The 14,362-nt window shown below is 51.7% G+C and overlaps 1 protein-coding gene across 2 annotated transcripts in view; it reads left to right on the top strand.

Annotated features, from left to right (window-relative positions):
- The window catches only part of PXDN (peroxidasin), a 65,878-nt gene that overhangs the window by 21,856 nt on the left and 29,660 nt on the right, over nucleotides 1–14,362 (top strand). Inside the window, exons 2-7 of one of the 2 annotated variants that reach the window (XM_068564608.1) lie at nucleotides 2,666–2,737; nucleotides 3,643–3,714; nucleotides 7,382–7,453; nucleotides 10,686–10,757; nucleotides 11,113–11,184; nucleotides 13,227–13,396. In XM_068564608.1, the coding sequence (XP_068420709.1) occupies nucleotides 2,666–2,737; nucleotides 3,643–3,714; nucleotides 7,382–7,453; nucleotides 10,686–10,757; nucleotides 11,113–11,184; nucleotides 13,227–13,396 (530 nt within the window). The remainder of the gene's footprint in view (nucleotides 1–2,665; nucleotides 2,738–3,642; nucleotides 3,715–7,381; nucleotides 7,454–10,685; nucleotides 10,758–11,112; nucleotides 11,185–13,226; nucleotides 13,397–14,362) is intronic. The other variant, XM_068564607.1, reaches the window with a different exon arrangement.

The raw sequence follows: 14,362 nt of genomic DNA, 5'->3' as shown, positions 1-14,362 counted from the left end.
CACAGGCCGCTGTCACCTCCTGGAAGGAGGTGCAGGCGTGTCCACACACGGCTGTGGGAAGCTCCGCAGTTTACCCCGGGAAGAAAAGCGTGTTCACAGCGAGCTGCCTTTTGTGCAAGAAAGGGAGGGAAATAGACACACGTTCTATTTGCTTAGATTTTCAAAAGGACACAGTGGAAGTGTGAGGTAGAGTAACCCCGAAGAGCGACCGGGGAGGAGGGGAAGCAGTGCGGGGGACAGGGGCGTGGCCTCCAGACGCACCTTGTTTAATAGTTAATTACTTATTAGTGATGACGCTTTGGAAGCGTTTACATGTTGCAGAAAATGGAAACGAAAGTTCAAGCTGGCTATGATGCACCGTGTGGGCCACGTGGAGGTGCACGTGGCTGCCCTGAAAGGCCCCTCACCCCGTGCTGGCAGTGGGTTGGGCACAGGTGCCCCTCTGCATGGTCCACTTAGAGGTCTGCAGGCTGCATCCCTGGTCGGGGGAACTGCGTCCTCCATGCAGGCTGCCCACGGGCCCGAAGCATTAGGAGGGGTGGACGGGGCCCACGGGAAAGGCCGCCGCGATCCCGGTCGGGAGGTGTGTTGCGGCGATGGGAGCAGTGGGCCGGGCGCTTGTGGATGGTGTCCAGTGCAGGACTGAGGTCAGGTTTGCAGACACGGCCGGGCCTGGCCGAGTGTTGGTGGCAGAGGAAGAGAAGGAGGTGGAGTTGGTGCTGTGCCTTGTCTGGGGAAAGTGGATGGGCCTGGCGGTGCGTTAGGATCAGGGGATGCGGGGGGCTTGAAGGACCAGGGTTAAGCTTCTGGGGGACAGAACCAGACGCTGACGGGGCCACCTTAGACCTCTGAAGTCGAGAAGAAAGCGGGAACTGCGGGGAGCGTTAGGGTCCCCAGGGGAGCTGCCCCCATCTGCCCTCCACTCCCTCCCCGTCCCAGCTCCCCCCCAAGGGGGCCGCTCGCTCTGTTCTGAATCTGAACGTAAATTACTCTTTATTAGGAAACAAGCCTGTCTGTGCAGGGGAGGAGGGGTCCTGGGGGAGCATGCTGGTGGGCAACAGGGTCTCCAAGGAGAGTGAACCCGGGTGAGGGTCAGGTGCTGACTGTTTGCCTGGGTCCCGAGGACTTGACCCAGGGCGAGGAAGCAAATGCCCGAAGGCAGTGCGTTGCACTCGCTGCCCCGGCGCAGACACAGGTGGTTTCAGCCGCTCAAACAAACGCTTTCCAAGAAGCCTCCACCGCAAACTCAAACCAGTTCTGTCATCAGTTACAGCTATTGAATCGGGTCAACATAATCAGATTCCTGAAAAGATTATGAACGCTGAAAGGGCTCAGTACATAGCATAAGAGGGCTGTCCGTTCGTGACCTGGACCAGTGCTGCCCCAGGATGCCCATGGGAGTTTCCTGTGGCCGTCCTGTCGAAGCACCACCGACAGGACAGGGGTCTGTTCTCCCGGAGTCCCAGAGGCCGGACATCCCGGGTCACCTGTCAGGGCTGCTTCCTTCAGTGGCCGCGAGGGGGATTCTGAGCCCGGTCTTTCCTCCACGCCCACCCGCCGTCTGGCTCTGGAGGTTTGCCGCGGTCCTTGGCCTTCCCCCGTGTGCCCGTCTCCAAATCTCCCCTTTTTACAAGGACACCAGCTGTCTCGGACCAGGGCCACCCCAGTGACCTCACTGGAACTTGGTCACCTCTGTAAGGACTCCTTCCCCAAATAAGATCACATTCTGAGGCCCTGGGAGCCCGGCTTCAAGGCGTGAACTTGTGGGGACACAGTTCAGCCCATCGTGATCCCTGTTGGGCTGTGACGGAAGGGGTTCAGCCTGTGAGTAAGGAATTTTAATGTTTCTAAGACTCCTTGGTCAGGAAAGGGGTCTTTGTGTTTAGTTGTCGGTGACTTTCACACTTGTTCAACTGATAGATTTTGATTTTAGCTGGGGGAGGGTGGGAGCGGGCATCTCAGCAGACCTTCGGTCCCTGCACTCCGGGCCCCGGCCTGAGCCCCGCCGGCCTGCTCCGTGTCCGCGCGTCTCCCCCCGCTGGGCCGGCTTCTGCCTCTTGCTCAGCTCCTCCCTCCGTCCACTCTTCTACGTGTGCATTTAATTTTATTTACCGTGTTAAGATGCACACGTGAAATAACCTTGTTTTTCCAGCTCACACGCTGAGTGAGCTTTGTGGCTCTGAGCGTTCGGGCTAAACGTCCTCACTGGGGGAGTGAGTTCCAGCTCAGAGGTTACAGGAGGGAACCCCGGTGTTTCCACGCCTGCTCCAGGGGTGACTCCCTTCGTGAGGCCCTGCAAATCCGTCCTGTGTTTGTTGTCTTAACACTGAGACTTGAGCGTTCCGTGGGCTGGCGGAGATGGATTGGTGGGTGACAAAGGAACCTCTTATCTCCCCATAATTATTGTTTAAACAAACTCTGTAAGGCGAGAGCGTCCACCTGTCATTCAGACAAATATTCATGTATCTGTTAGCCTTGGCCCAGGGTTGGTTCATCCAAGGAATGAACAGGGGGGTTTAATTTCTTAAATGCCTCATTGCTGCTTGGAAACCGAATATTTTTTTTTTTTTTTTTTTTTTTTTGGAAACCGAATATTTAAAGATGACACACAACTAGTGACAATCGCAGATTTCTCTCTGTAAATGCGTTTCTTTTCTCTTCACAGGGATCTTCGCTTTAACAGAATCAGAGAGATCCAGCCGGGGGCCTTCAGGGGGCTGAGAAACTTGAACACATTGTAAGTCCAAACATTGTACTGGGAGCCGGTAGAAGAGAGAGACCAAAATTATCACACCTTTCCCTGGGGGTAGATCCGGAATGCTGAGGGAGGTCTACCCCATTGCCCACCATGGGTGGGCATGGCTGAGAGGTTGCCGTGGAGCCTGACAGAGGGATTTGCACGTTAAGATGCCAGGACTGGGTCCCAGGCTTGGCGGCCATCGTGGCCTTTGTCCCCGTGTGTCTCATCTGACCTCTGTGAACCTGTCCATCCTCTGGGTGTGATCCAGGCCTGTGCTGGGCACGTCTCCCACTGCAGGATCGAGGGGACGGCCCTCCTCCTGAGCTAGTACGGGCCCTGGTGGGGCTGGGGTGCTGTCCAGCTGTGTCCCAGGGTTTAGACCCCAACTCCAGGCTGCCATGGGCTGTGCTGAATGCCGTGGGCAGAGACGGGCTCTGGCCCTTCTGCCCAGGAGGTGACTCTTCAGTGCAGGGCCTGGGGGTCAGGAACGGTCACCACTGCCCTGTAAGCCTGGTGGGGGGACATGGGTGGCTCGGCCCCCAGCTCCCTCCCTGTGAAAAGGAAAGCTCCGTGGGGAGACACCGACCTCCGGGACACCCTGCACCTCTGCGAGGGCCTCCTAGTTGGCTGGAGGGGAAATGGAAGAGACAGCAGGATAAAGGGAGCCGTCTTGTGCAGGAGAGAGGGGATTGCTTCTCCACTGTGTGCAGAGCTGCAGCAGTGTGCGCTGATACGGACCAGCCCCCCGAGGCAACTTGGAGCTGGGAGCGTCCAGCACCCACAGGGCTCTTGCTTGTGTTAATTTGCATTTAGTGAATGTCGGTGTTAGGTCTGTGGCTTAATCATAACACAGTTCAGAAGGGTGTTGTTTTTTAAACTCTTACTGAGACTTTCTTTCACAGGCTTCTCAACAATAATCAGATCAAGAGTATACCTGGTGGGTCATTTGAAGACTTGGAGAATCTAAAATACCTGTAAGTCATGACCAGTTCTTTACACCAGAGTCTGTTATCTGTATTCGGACTGTTTACTCACTGAGCTAGCTAAATTTTGTACTGTTCATGAATTATTGTAAATACAGTCACGTGAAAAAGAGGTTTTATTTTCGAAAGGTGAGTGAAATTTTGGTTGGGACTTTTAAAATGAGTTGTTATCAGTATAAAGTGCTACCTTATGTGATTTCTAGTGTTTATCTGCTAAGCCTTAAGTAAAATAGGTTGAATAAAATGAAAAACTATAGCCTCTGAAAATCATTCTCAGGTAATAATGACGCTTCTTGAGATGGAAGGTGATAACTTTTGTTCAGCTGCCAGTGTGAACAGCTGACATATTTTGTGGGATCTGAGCTCTCAGGGGTGGGCGAGATGTGAGATGGGAATGACAGATCCCTCTGGAATGTCACTAATTCCTGCTGATTTTCCCCATCTACCGCCAAGTGATTTCACCTCTTATTTTTATGTAGTTAAATTTTATTCTACCTTTAAAAATTGATTTGAATTAATGGGTTTATTAGCATTTAAAACATCTGCTTGTTGAAGTCACTTTTGCAGTTAGAAAATGACCTCGCCTGGTTCAGTACCTTCACAGGCACTTATTTTGAAGTTGGAAACTTTAACAAAACACTGAATACATTGCTGGTTCTAACAGATTAGAAGTAAGTATCATGTGCTTTGAGGAAATTACTCTTAACTTTAGGACTGTTCAGCTAGAGCCATTTTAATGAGGGATTGGTATCAGTGATTTTGGGGGAAACGTGTGGCTTAAGTGAACCTGGGTGTCTCCAAGTCCTGTTGAGCTTAGGTGAGACAGTGGTTATGAGCAAGAGGTAACGTTAACTCTTTATTAAATACATCTTCTTCCAGGAAGAATCTGAAAGTGTCGTGTCTACACACTTTTCTCCATCACTTTTGACGCAGTATATTAATTTTTCATTAGCAATGTTCACACTAAGCCTCGTTGCTCATTTTTAAAATGAGGGAAAGGTCTTCTATTTATTCTTGAGTTTTCATTTATTTACTTACGTTTTGTTTTGGTTTTTGATTTTAAGTGCTGTGTAAGCTCCAGAAGAAAGCCTAGGTTTCTTAGAAGCGGAGTCCTTTAACTGATAGCCAGTATTTGCAGTGTGTGTGTGCATGTTTAGTCTGTTTTTATAAAAAAATTTTTTTTACTTTATTTTTTACTTTTTTGGTTTGAATTACTTAAGAGCAACTTATCATTTACCCCAGTAGTTAGGGATACTTCATTTTTCACTTAGGACAGTTTTTAAAAATAATACTTTTAAACCTCGTCTGTTGACGGGCTTCCTTTCAAGGCATCCACGTGCCAACCTTTGCCCCTCCCACCTGAACTCATCCGAGACGCCCACGCGGTAGGTCCCGGGGTCACCGGGATGGGCTGAGCAGTGGTCGGCAGTAACGGCCGGGAGATGGACCACTGTGAGAACAGACACCAGGACAAGGTTGCAGCTGTGGCAGGAAGGGGTCCCGTGACCCTGCCATGCTGCTACTGCAGCTCCCAGCCTCCTCCTCCGACTTCCCAGACCACATCGGGAAGGTCCATCCTGACAGGCACTGACTTAGGAGACTGTGCGGTATGCATCTTAAATGTTTAAGAAGGCTTCCACAATTTATTGATTATTGCAGCCTTGGTATTTATCTGATCAGTGCCAAAGTGTATTTTTGGAGGTTGAGTGTTCCTTACGTGCTGGAGCTCCAGTGACTTCTGGTAAGGAATACACCTTTGCCTTCATTAAGCTTTCCAAATGATGAAATTAACCCTTGAGGTAGTTAGAACTCATATTCAAAGGGTCAACTCTATGATGAAGTAGAAAATTATGATTTATTGTTAGATCATGATCAACACCGAGTTATTCTTAGGAAAACAGATTACGCTCCAGTGTCTTTACCAGCATGCATTCATACATACTAGTTTGGTTCAATTGTATGTATTCTTTGACAGGATTCCTTTACTCTCATCTTCTTGAAGTGCGTGCAAGGTGATGTCCATGTTGATATTTTGTTTTGCTTGTTTGTGCTTAAGAAACAGGCACAGAAACCTTTGTTCAGACTTACCTCCCATAGGGTTAGCAGTAGGAGAAATAACTCACACCTGGACAGGAGTTGCATGGGTGAGGCCCTATTCCAAAGCTCTCTATATGTTTGTTGAATTTCAGTGACCCTGTGAGGTACTGCTATTCACTCCATCTTACACACAAGAAACGGAGGCAGAGAACGTTAATTCTTACTCAAGACGCACAGCCAGTAGGTGGCAGTTCAAGGATTCAGACCCCACAGCCTGGAGAAGTAATGTCTGTGCCAGGCCTCTTGCAGGCACTGGGCCTCAGTTTCAGGGGTATTCTGGCTGGTTTGTGTTAAGGCTTGTAGTTCTTGGTGAAGTCGCCTCAGCAGATTTGCACAGAGAGAGAAGGGAAATCGCTTGGAAGGATTGCAGCGATTAAAGGCAGCACAGCAGGTCCTGTTAGACTGGGCCCTGCACCAAATATTATTAAGTAAAATGCAGTAAAACGCACGTCCTGGAAATGAAGTAGGCGACGTTACAAGCATTGCGACAAAGCGGTGTCGTTTATTAAGTGGGTGGGTAGGTGAGAGCCCAACCACCAAGCATCCAGCGTGCAGAGAAGGATCTGCCTGAGTTACACTATAGGAAAGGTGTGGATTTTGATCCGTCCCTCTGCCCACATCAGCGATGGAGAAATGCCCAGGGCAGGTATCTCCACGTCTGAGTACAGACGGCCGCGGTAGAGATGTGTTCTGAGGTCCAGGACAGATGGGTGGACCCAACACACATGGTTTTGTGTTTCTGGTGGAATTGGATACTTTGGTGTGAAAATCTTCACCCTTGATGGGTTCCTTCAGGAGTTGGCCAACTTCTTCTGGAAAGGACGGGGCAGTACATGCTTGAGGCTTTGAGGACCATACGTCTCTGCTTCCACGGGGCACAAAATCAGCCGTAGACCACAGTAAATGAGTCGGCATGGCTGTGTGCCAACAAAACTGTATTTTCGGACACTGAAATGTGAATTTCACGTGATTTTCATGTGTTTCGAAATATTCTTCTTTTGAAATCTTTAGCCATTTAGAAACGTAAGAACCTTTCTTAGCGTGCAGGCCATACAGAAACAGGCAGCGGGCCCATTGGGTGGTTCTTCTGATCAGCCTTGGTTGCTTCTGTTGTAGGAGAATGGTATTCTGAGTGGAAAACAGATTATGTAGTCTTTGTAATTTCTCTTCCCCAGATTATTTCTGGGCATTTTGAAACTGTATCGGTATCAGTTACAGAAGCTTATATTCAATGCATTTTACCTGTTTGTCAGGAAATGATTTTATTTTCTTCAGGCTTTGAAGCAAATGCTTTGTCAGCTGCTCATAAGCTGTCCCCCAAGAATCTGTGAGTTTCCTGAAGACATGGCGGTGGTCTGATCATCTCCAGTTGGAGGTTTTCCTTAGAAAGGGGAAGGGGAGCCTCCTTGGAGGAACTGTACTTACCGTGTAAACGTTCTGTTTGTATCCTAATACGATCATGAATTTGAAAACTGTCCCCACGTGCCAACTGAATTCTTCTCTCCACCCTGAGTTACGGCCTGGCGTGCGTGTGCTAATCCTCCCGTGTTTCTTGTTTCAGCTATCTGTACAAGAATGAGATCCAGTCAATTGACAGGCAAGCGTTTAAGGGACTTGCCTCTCTAGAGCAACTGTAAGTGCCTCTCCTCTGCTCTGCGGTGTCTTGGATTTCACCTGCCCTTTGCCTCTTGCAGGGAAAAATAGGCCAAGTCTGCTGTTTGCACGATGCATGTCTGTGCCCCGGGGCGTAGGGCTGTGTGTGCATGCAGATGACAAAGCCGTGGTCCCTCCCTCCTTCTGACCCCGCCCATCTGGGCAGCCACCCCACACCCTGTGCCCTGCCTTCCTGGGACAAGGACCAGTATCACCAGGTGACCCCTGTCCCCATGGTGCTTCCAGTATAACAAGATAGACTTGCAAACAGATCTGAGCAAGTAGAGGTCTTTCGGGGAGAAGTGGGGACCAGCAGGTGGTTTCCTCGTACAGTATTTCCTGTTTGTGAATCTGCACGTCCGGTTTACTTTGGTCATTCGTGACGTCAGTATTTTGGAGAAAATAAACTTTTCCAGTTAGGGTACGCTGGATGTTGCTTCTTGGGCTGCATATGAAGTCCTACTTTGCTGTGAAGTCAGCATGCCCATTTTAAGCAGAATTCCTGGTCAGAGGCATTTTCTGACTTGTGTGCTTGGCCGGTCACCTGTCCATCAATGGGCTGGAGTCGTCGCGTGTCAGGCAGTTTTATTCACGTGATGCTGCAGCTGAGGCTGTGGTTAGGGTTTTGTCACTCGGCCGGACATGGAAACATCTCCAGAGACCTTGAGGCAGAGCTGGGGAGGCCTCACCTGAACCAGGAGCTTCCGAAGCACACGCAGGGCTCTTGTGTTCAGATACCCGTTTGTTTATCCAGCTGAGAGCCGCTTTCCCGAGCCTGCTGTGCTCGTCGTGGACTGGATTTAGAAAGAAGCTGCATGTGAGGGGTTGTACACCCTCGGCTTCCGGGAGAATGACAAAGGGATCAGATCGTCACAGAAAAACGTGGGAATATCTGGAGAACTCCCAGGTGGAGGGAGGGTCCCCGGAACACGTTCCTGCATCCGACTCAGTTTTAATGGATCTGGGGCTGGGATTTACACGTGCTGTCAGGTGTGGAGCTAAGTGAGGCCCATCGAGCCTTGGGAGGGGGTGAGCGGGGTTATTTTTGAGGAAGACAGAGGCAAAGTCTGGGAGAAATGAGGAGGGAAGGGGAATGGCATCCACGGAGCGCCGAGTGGGAGTTGGTGACCAAGGTCCCAGGGATTCGGGACGGCGTCCTAAGTCAGGCTGCCTCCAAACCCAGGATCAGGCGCTGGGGGTGAGGGGTCCCTGCTGCTGAGACTTAGGGATGAAGAGAGATTGGGACCCGTCCCCGTCCCTCGGGGAGGCACTGTGAGGGGGAGGGGAGCGTTCCCCTAGGAACGCGCTCAGATCTGCCCCCGCCGCGTGCAGAGCGCTTCGGGTCCCCATCCTCGCGGGGCCCCCCATGCCCAGCGCTGGCACACGTGCTCCAGCGGAGGGGAGGCTGGTCCCCAGCCCCGTGTCTGCCCAGCATCTCGGCTCTCGCAGGCCTTAAAAGATAAGCAGAGGCTTATACAAATGTTTAGAGTTTATTTGAGCGAAATCGATTGGGACAGAGCCTCAGCAACCAGCCGTGTGTGGACACCCCCTGGCCCAGCGCTGGGGGGAGGCCCGTGGAGCAGGTGCAGATGCAGAGCAGGGCACTTGGTGACGGGCTGCAGCCTCGGGCCGGCCGGCTGCCCGAAGTGTGTCCTTAGCTCTGGTCTCTAACCCGGAGGCGCTGACAGGCTCCTTAGGCCGCGCGTTAGACCCGCCCCGTCCAGCAGGCTCACCTGGGCTCCCTGAGAGGCCGGCCGCGGGCAGGGCGCAGGGACCGTGGACGGCGCTGGGGGCTCCCTTCCTGCCTTCGGCCCGTTTTCCTCCACCATCGGGAAAGGTGGCCACAGCCCTGGGGGCCTGTGAACCCTGAGCCCCTCAAGGCAGCACATCCGGTCAGCCTCTCCCTGGCTGTCGGCACGTGGAGTTTTAAACAGCATCAGATTGGGACCGGCGTGTCTTCCCTTCTCTCCCCACCTTGGCTTCGCCCTGGACCTGGCCGGCCCGCAGTCTCCGGAGCAGCGCGGCTGAGCGTGTCTGCCCCCAGTGTCTGTGCTTGATGGGCGGTCCCGGGGCTGCCCCATGGTGGCCGCTGGAAGTGCCCGTCCTGAATAGTCAGGACGGGGCGCTTCCTGCCCCCGTCATCCTGCCCGCAGGCCCCCACTCTCGCAGGGAGGGCGGTGGGCACAGACCCGGCCCCCACCAGGCTGCCTGCCGGCGGAAGAGGGTGGGCAACTCTGCAGCCGCGTGGTCACCGGGGTGGTTCTCCCGGCGAGCTGGCCCAGGGCAGGCCGGACACCGACAGGACAGGGCGAGGGACCTTGAGGTTCCATCATTTCAGAAAGTCAGTGAAAGGCTGCACCTGGTGGAGGGAGTGTGGAGAGAGCTCTCCTTTGCGTGGCTTTGTGCTGTGACCCTGCTGGTCCCAGCGTCTCGTGAAGTCGCAGTCTGGCGTGTCGGGCCAGGTCCCTGTGTGGCAGGAGGGGCCCTTGCAGGAGCACCAGTTAGAGGGGGCTTCCGTGTATTTCTAAGGGAAAAGCCCACCAATTTTCAAAGTGAGAAAAGCGGTATGCAGGACAATGAGAAGAAATTAGTTTTACGAAAAAATGTGTAACTTATGGCAAGTAAGGACTCAAATGGAAAGAAGTATAAGCTCTGGATGGTCTGTAATTAAAGGACATTTGAGGAAATACATTATTTCGCTTAACTCAGGGTCAGGTTTCTTCTCTTATTTCTGTAATAGCTGTTTCTGTAGCTGAAAAACAATATACCCAATGTCACCTTGAAGTGTAAGTCTCCTAAATCCGTGTGTAAGTTAAAAGATTGGAATGAAGGCATTCACATACCTGCGTGTGTGGTGTAATGAAGATCATGTTGATTTTTTTCTAGAAAGGTCCATGTATTTGGAGAGCTGGGCGCCCCTGGCTTTCCCCGCTGGGTGGGGAGGAAGCCCAGTGGGTGTGCTTGACCCTTAGTCGTATTGTCCAGTCAGTCATTTAAGGTCTGCACCCAGTTTTCCGTTGTCTTTAATCTTCCTATTTGATGACTTCGTTTGTTTTCCATGCAATGTAGGAGATCTAGAGAGTTATCTATTGACGTGTGGATTTGAAATGACTTAGAGAACAGATGTTTTCAGCAAAACCCTATAGATCTATTAAAAAGTATAAAATTGTTTAAAATTTGTTTCTTTTTCCCATTTTTAAAAACTCCTCTAGATACCTGCACTTTAATCAGATAGAAACTTTGGACCCAGAGTCATTTCAACATTTGCCGAAGCTGGAGAGGCTGTAAGTAGTGTTACCTTCTTGGTTGCCCCTCTTTACCTGCAGGTCGTGGAGCTTGTGGCTCTGTCCATTTCCTGTAACAGAAAGAATATCTATGTCTGTTCAAACAACCGGGAAACGTCTCAGTAGGAAATCTGTGCTTTCCTCTAACAGTTCAGAAGTGGGAATAGTGATAAAATAGAAAAAAATGTAGTTATTTTCTGTACTAAATAACATTGTTCTTAAATTCATTTATATTAAACAAAGGCAGTCACTGGGATGTTCTTTAAAAGCTGATTTATTTGACTGCTATACTCTTTTCTGCACGTCTAGGAAAGTATTTTAAAGAATTGCTGTGGTTTATCACCTCTTTCAACAGGTTTTTACATAACAACCGAATTACACATTTGGTTCCGGGAACATTTAATCACTTGGAATCTATGAAAAGATTGTAAGTATAATAACCCTTTATGCTGTCTTTTCAGCAAAGACTAATAATTTCTTCATGTCATGCATTTACCTGACCCCTTTTACTGGGTATTTCAAAGAAGAGTTCATCACAGTCTGGATATGAATTAGGAAGGGAGGGTGGATTAAGCCGTCAGAACGCCAAACCAATACCTAGCTGGCTTGGGGGAATGTGGCAACAGATTAACCCTTTAATAGGCAAGGAAGATGTTTTTAAAAATCAATTTTAAATTCCTCAAATTAATTTTTAATTCCATGTTACATATTGTACTGGTGGAAATAAAATTGGCCTAGAAGTAATCTCTAAACTGTATTGCATTCCTTTTATTTAGGCATGCACATAACTGAATTCTGTCCATTTTTAGGTCTCTAAAAATAATTTATCTTTACACTGAGTAATTTCTTATAATAGCTGATGGAGAAAGCTATCTGACATCTTTTTTGTGTTTTTCTCTGAGGTCTTGAAGGCCATTGTTTTTCAGTTAGATATTACTGAGAGTGTACAATGAACTGGACTTAAGAAAGAGATAGAAAAGTCAAATTACCAAGCCTGGGCCCAGAGTGGCCTTTGTTTCTCTCCCGAGTTAAGTAAGACACAGAGTTTCCTCACTATTTACGATGTTTTTCTTCATAGGACAAAGAAATCCCCAGCCAAACTAAAAACTACGTTCTAGGGTGGCAGATGAGAGAAACACCGCCTGTTTGGTAGATAAGAGAGGGTAGGAAGGAAATTGCCAGAAGTTGCCAAGACGAGCTCAGGGCACGCGGGGGTTACCGGAGTCTACAGAAGGCTGGAAAGGTTCTCCTCCGTCTCCACCTCCTTTTTGGCCTTTTGATGGTCTAGCTCTGCCCTCTGCATCGGCTCGGCCTGTGAAACCCTAGGTTTCTCGGCCCCAGTGGACCCCCCCCTCCCCGCCAGACAGCAGAGGGGAGCGTGCAGTCGGGGGCTTCCTGCCCTGGCCGCTCGGCCCAGGGGCCGCTGGCCGGGGTCACACGCCTGCTCATCCACTGTCCCTGGGGCCCGTCCTGAGCACAGAGGTCCTGCCGTTTATTCAGAGGGGCTCTGGGGTCAGCGGGCGCCGGAAGGTCCTGGGTCCCCCACGGCCGGCTGACCTGAGGAATCGGCCGGGGGGAGGTTCTGTCATGTCTGCGTTGAGCCCTGTGGATTCCGCTGGATGTGGTCGTCAGAGCTGGCCGTCCAGCCAGAGGGCCAGCTCTGCCTGCCGCCCCCTCCGAGCCAGCGTCCCGGAGAAATGCAAGTGGGAGGTGTGACATCACGGGCCCGCCTCCCTGGGGTGTGAACTCACTGGACGCCCGAGGGCAGCCCCTCGGCTCTGATCCCGGGGAGCCCCCCTCTGAGTGCAGCCAGCCCTGCTGCCACGTCCTCGGCCTTGACACGAGCTTGTTCACGTCCCCCCGTTAACACTCCTTACCTTGTGCTTTGCTGCATAAATGGCCATCGTCTCCGAGGGAGGAGATGACACCCTGCCTGTTCCACGTGTTGGGACGGATGCGTCCAGCCTCATGGGGCACTTTCTCCCAGAACTTTCAGGATAATTCAGCCGCTGAGATTTGTGCCCTGTGGGCTGACTGTCCTTTAGGGCGTATTTAAGGGTTAAGTGAGGTAGTACACGATGACGCGGTGCCAGTGGTGATGAGAGTTCGGGAATCGTTCCGGGTGGTGGGGATTTCTGCATTACTGACTTTACGAAGGCTCCTGTCTTGTGCTTTTCCTGAAACTTCCCGGACTCGTCCAGCACGTATTTGCCCCTCGGTCTTGAACCTAAAATATATGGTATTTGATTGCTCCTTTCACCACTCTTTATTTGCATTATTCGGGTTTCCCCCGCTCTCGGGCTCGTCTCTCTGCCGAGTGTGGCCCTCTGCTGGGTCCCCTGGTCGGGCCGGACCGGGTCAGATTCTGTTGTCTGCGGGCCCCATCACTGCTGGTCAGTTCGGGTCTGCCTGGCCCGGGTCAGCCCTTGCCCATCCCACGTCTCACCGGCTGCGGCTTCCTTCTCGTAGGCGTCTGGACTCCAACGCGCTTCACTGTGACTGTGAGATCCTGTGGCTGGCGGACTTGCTGAAGAGCTACGCCCGGTCAGGGAATGCGCAGGCAGCGGCCACCTGTGAATACCCCAGGCGCATCCAGGGGCGGTCGGTGGCCGCCATCACCCCGGAAGAGCTGGACTGTGGTGAGTGAGTCCTGGGGCCCAAGCCCGCGTTGGCGTCCAGAGGGCGTGGCGTGTGCAGCCCGGTCTCCAGCTGTCACTGGCCGATCCCACAGATCAGGTCTGGGTGGGGCCTGACCGGACCCTGCTTTACAAAGCCCGTCTCTGTAGTACCTATACAGAGAAACTAACTATCTGGTAATAAACTTGGGCTTTATTTTCAGGTTTCCCTGCAAACAAAAAATAGCAACCTGAAGTGCACCACTACCTCTGTCGTTCCTTCCAGCCCTCTGCCTTTAGAGGCTGCAGCTGCCTGGCCGGCAGGACCCCACGGTGGGCTGGGGGCGGGAGCGGTTTCTGGGGGTGGGCGCAGGGCTGCTGGCTGGGAGCTGGCGGCCTCCTGGGTCTGGATCTGGGTGGTGGCCACGCAGAGTGGCCGTAGGCCGAGTTTGTCTGGCTTGTTGCACCTGTGCACCGCTTGCGCGTACGCAGCGCCTCACGAAGAAACACAAGAAAAGGAACGAAATCAAAGCTCGCAGGACAGATCTTCCTACCAAATAAACGCCCAAGGAATCCAGCTTTTCTTTTAAGTTTAGCATTTTATCGGGGGCGGGGGGGGAGGTGGTGCTAAAATTAGGTTCTCCAGGGCATCATTATCATTTTCAAATATTGAAAACAAAATTAATTACTTTGAAGGTCACTCCACTTCATAGTAACCCCCGCAATTATGTAACTTCACTCGTCGCCGTTGGTAACGCTTTATGAACGACCCCTGTACAGCCAGGCCAGCCTCCTTGCCTTCAGTGTGTGCAGCTGACTGATTTCGGTCCCAGGGCCACCCTGTGGCCTCTGCGTGTCGTGCCCTCGTCTTTGTAAGGGCCGCTCTGGTGGCAGGGGCCCCCCAGGGTGGGCAGCGGTGCTGTGCTGTGTGCACCCCGTTCTCGAGACTGTCTCCTTAGGGTCGGCTTCCTGGGGAAAGGACGGGGTGGG

This window comes from Eschrichtius robustus, chromosome 15, assembly GCF_028021215.1.
Source record: "Eschrichtius robustus isolate mEscRob2 chromosome 15, mEscRob2.pri, whole genome shotgun sequence".
In the NCBI taxonomy this organism is placed as follows: Eukaryota; Metazoa; Chordata; class Mammalia; order Artiodactyla; family Eschrichtiidae; genus Eschrichtius; species Eschrichtius robustus.
Note: the sequence above shows the minus strand (reverse complement) of the source record. Positions and strands in the feature narration are given on the sequence as shown.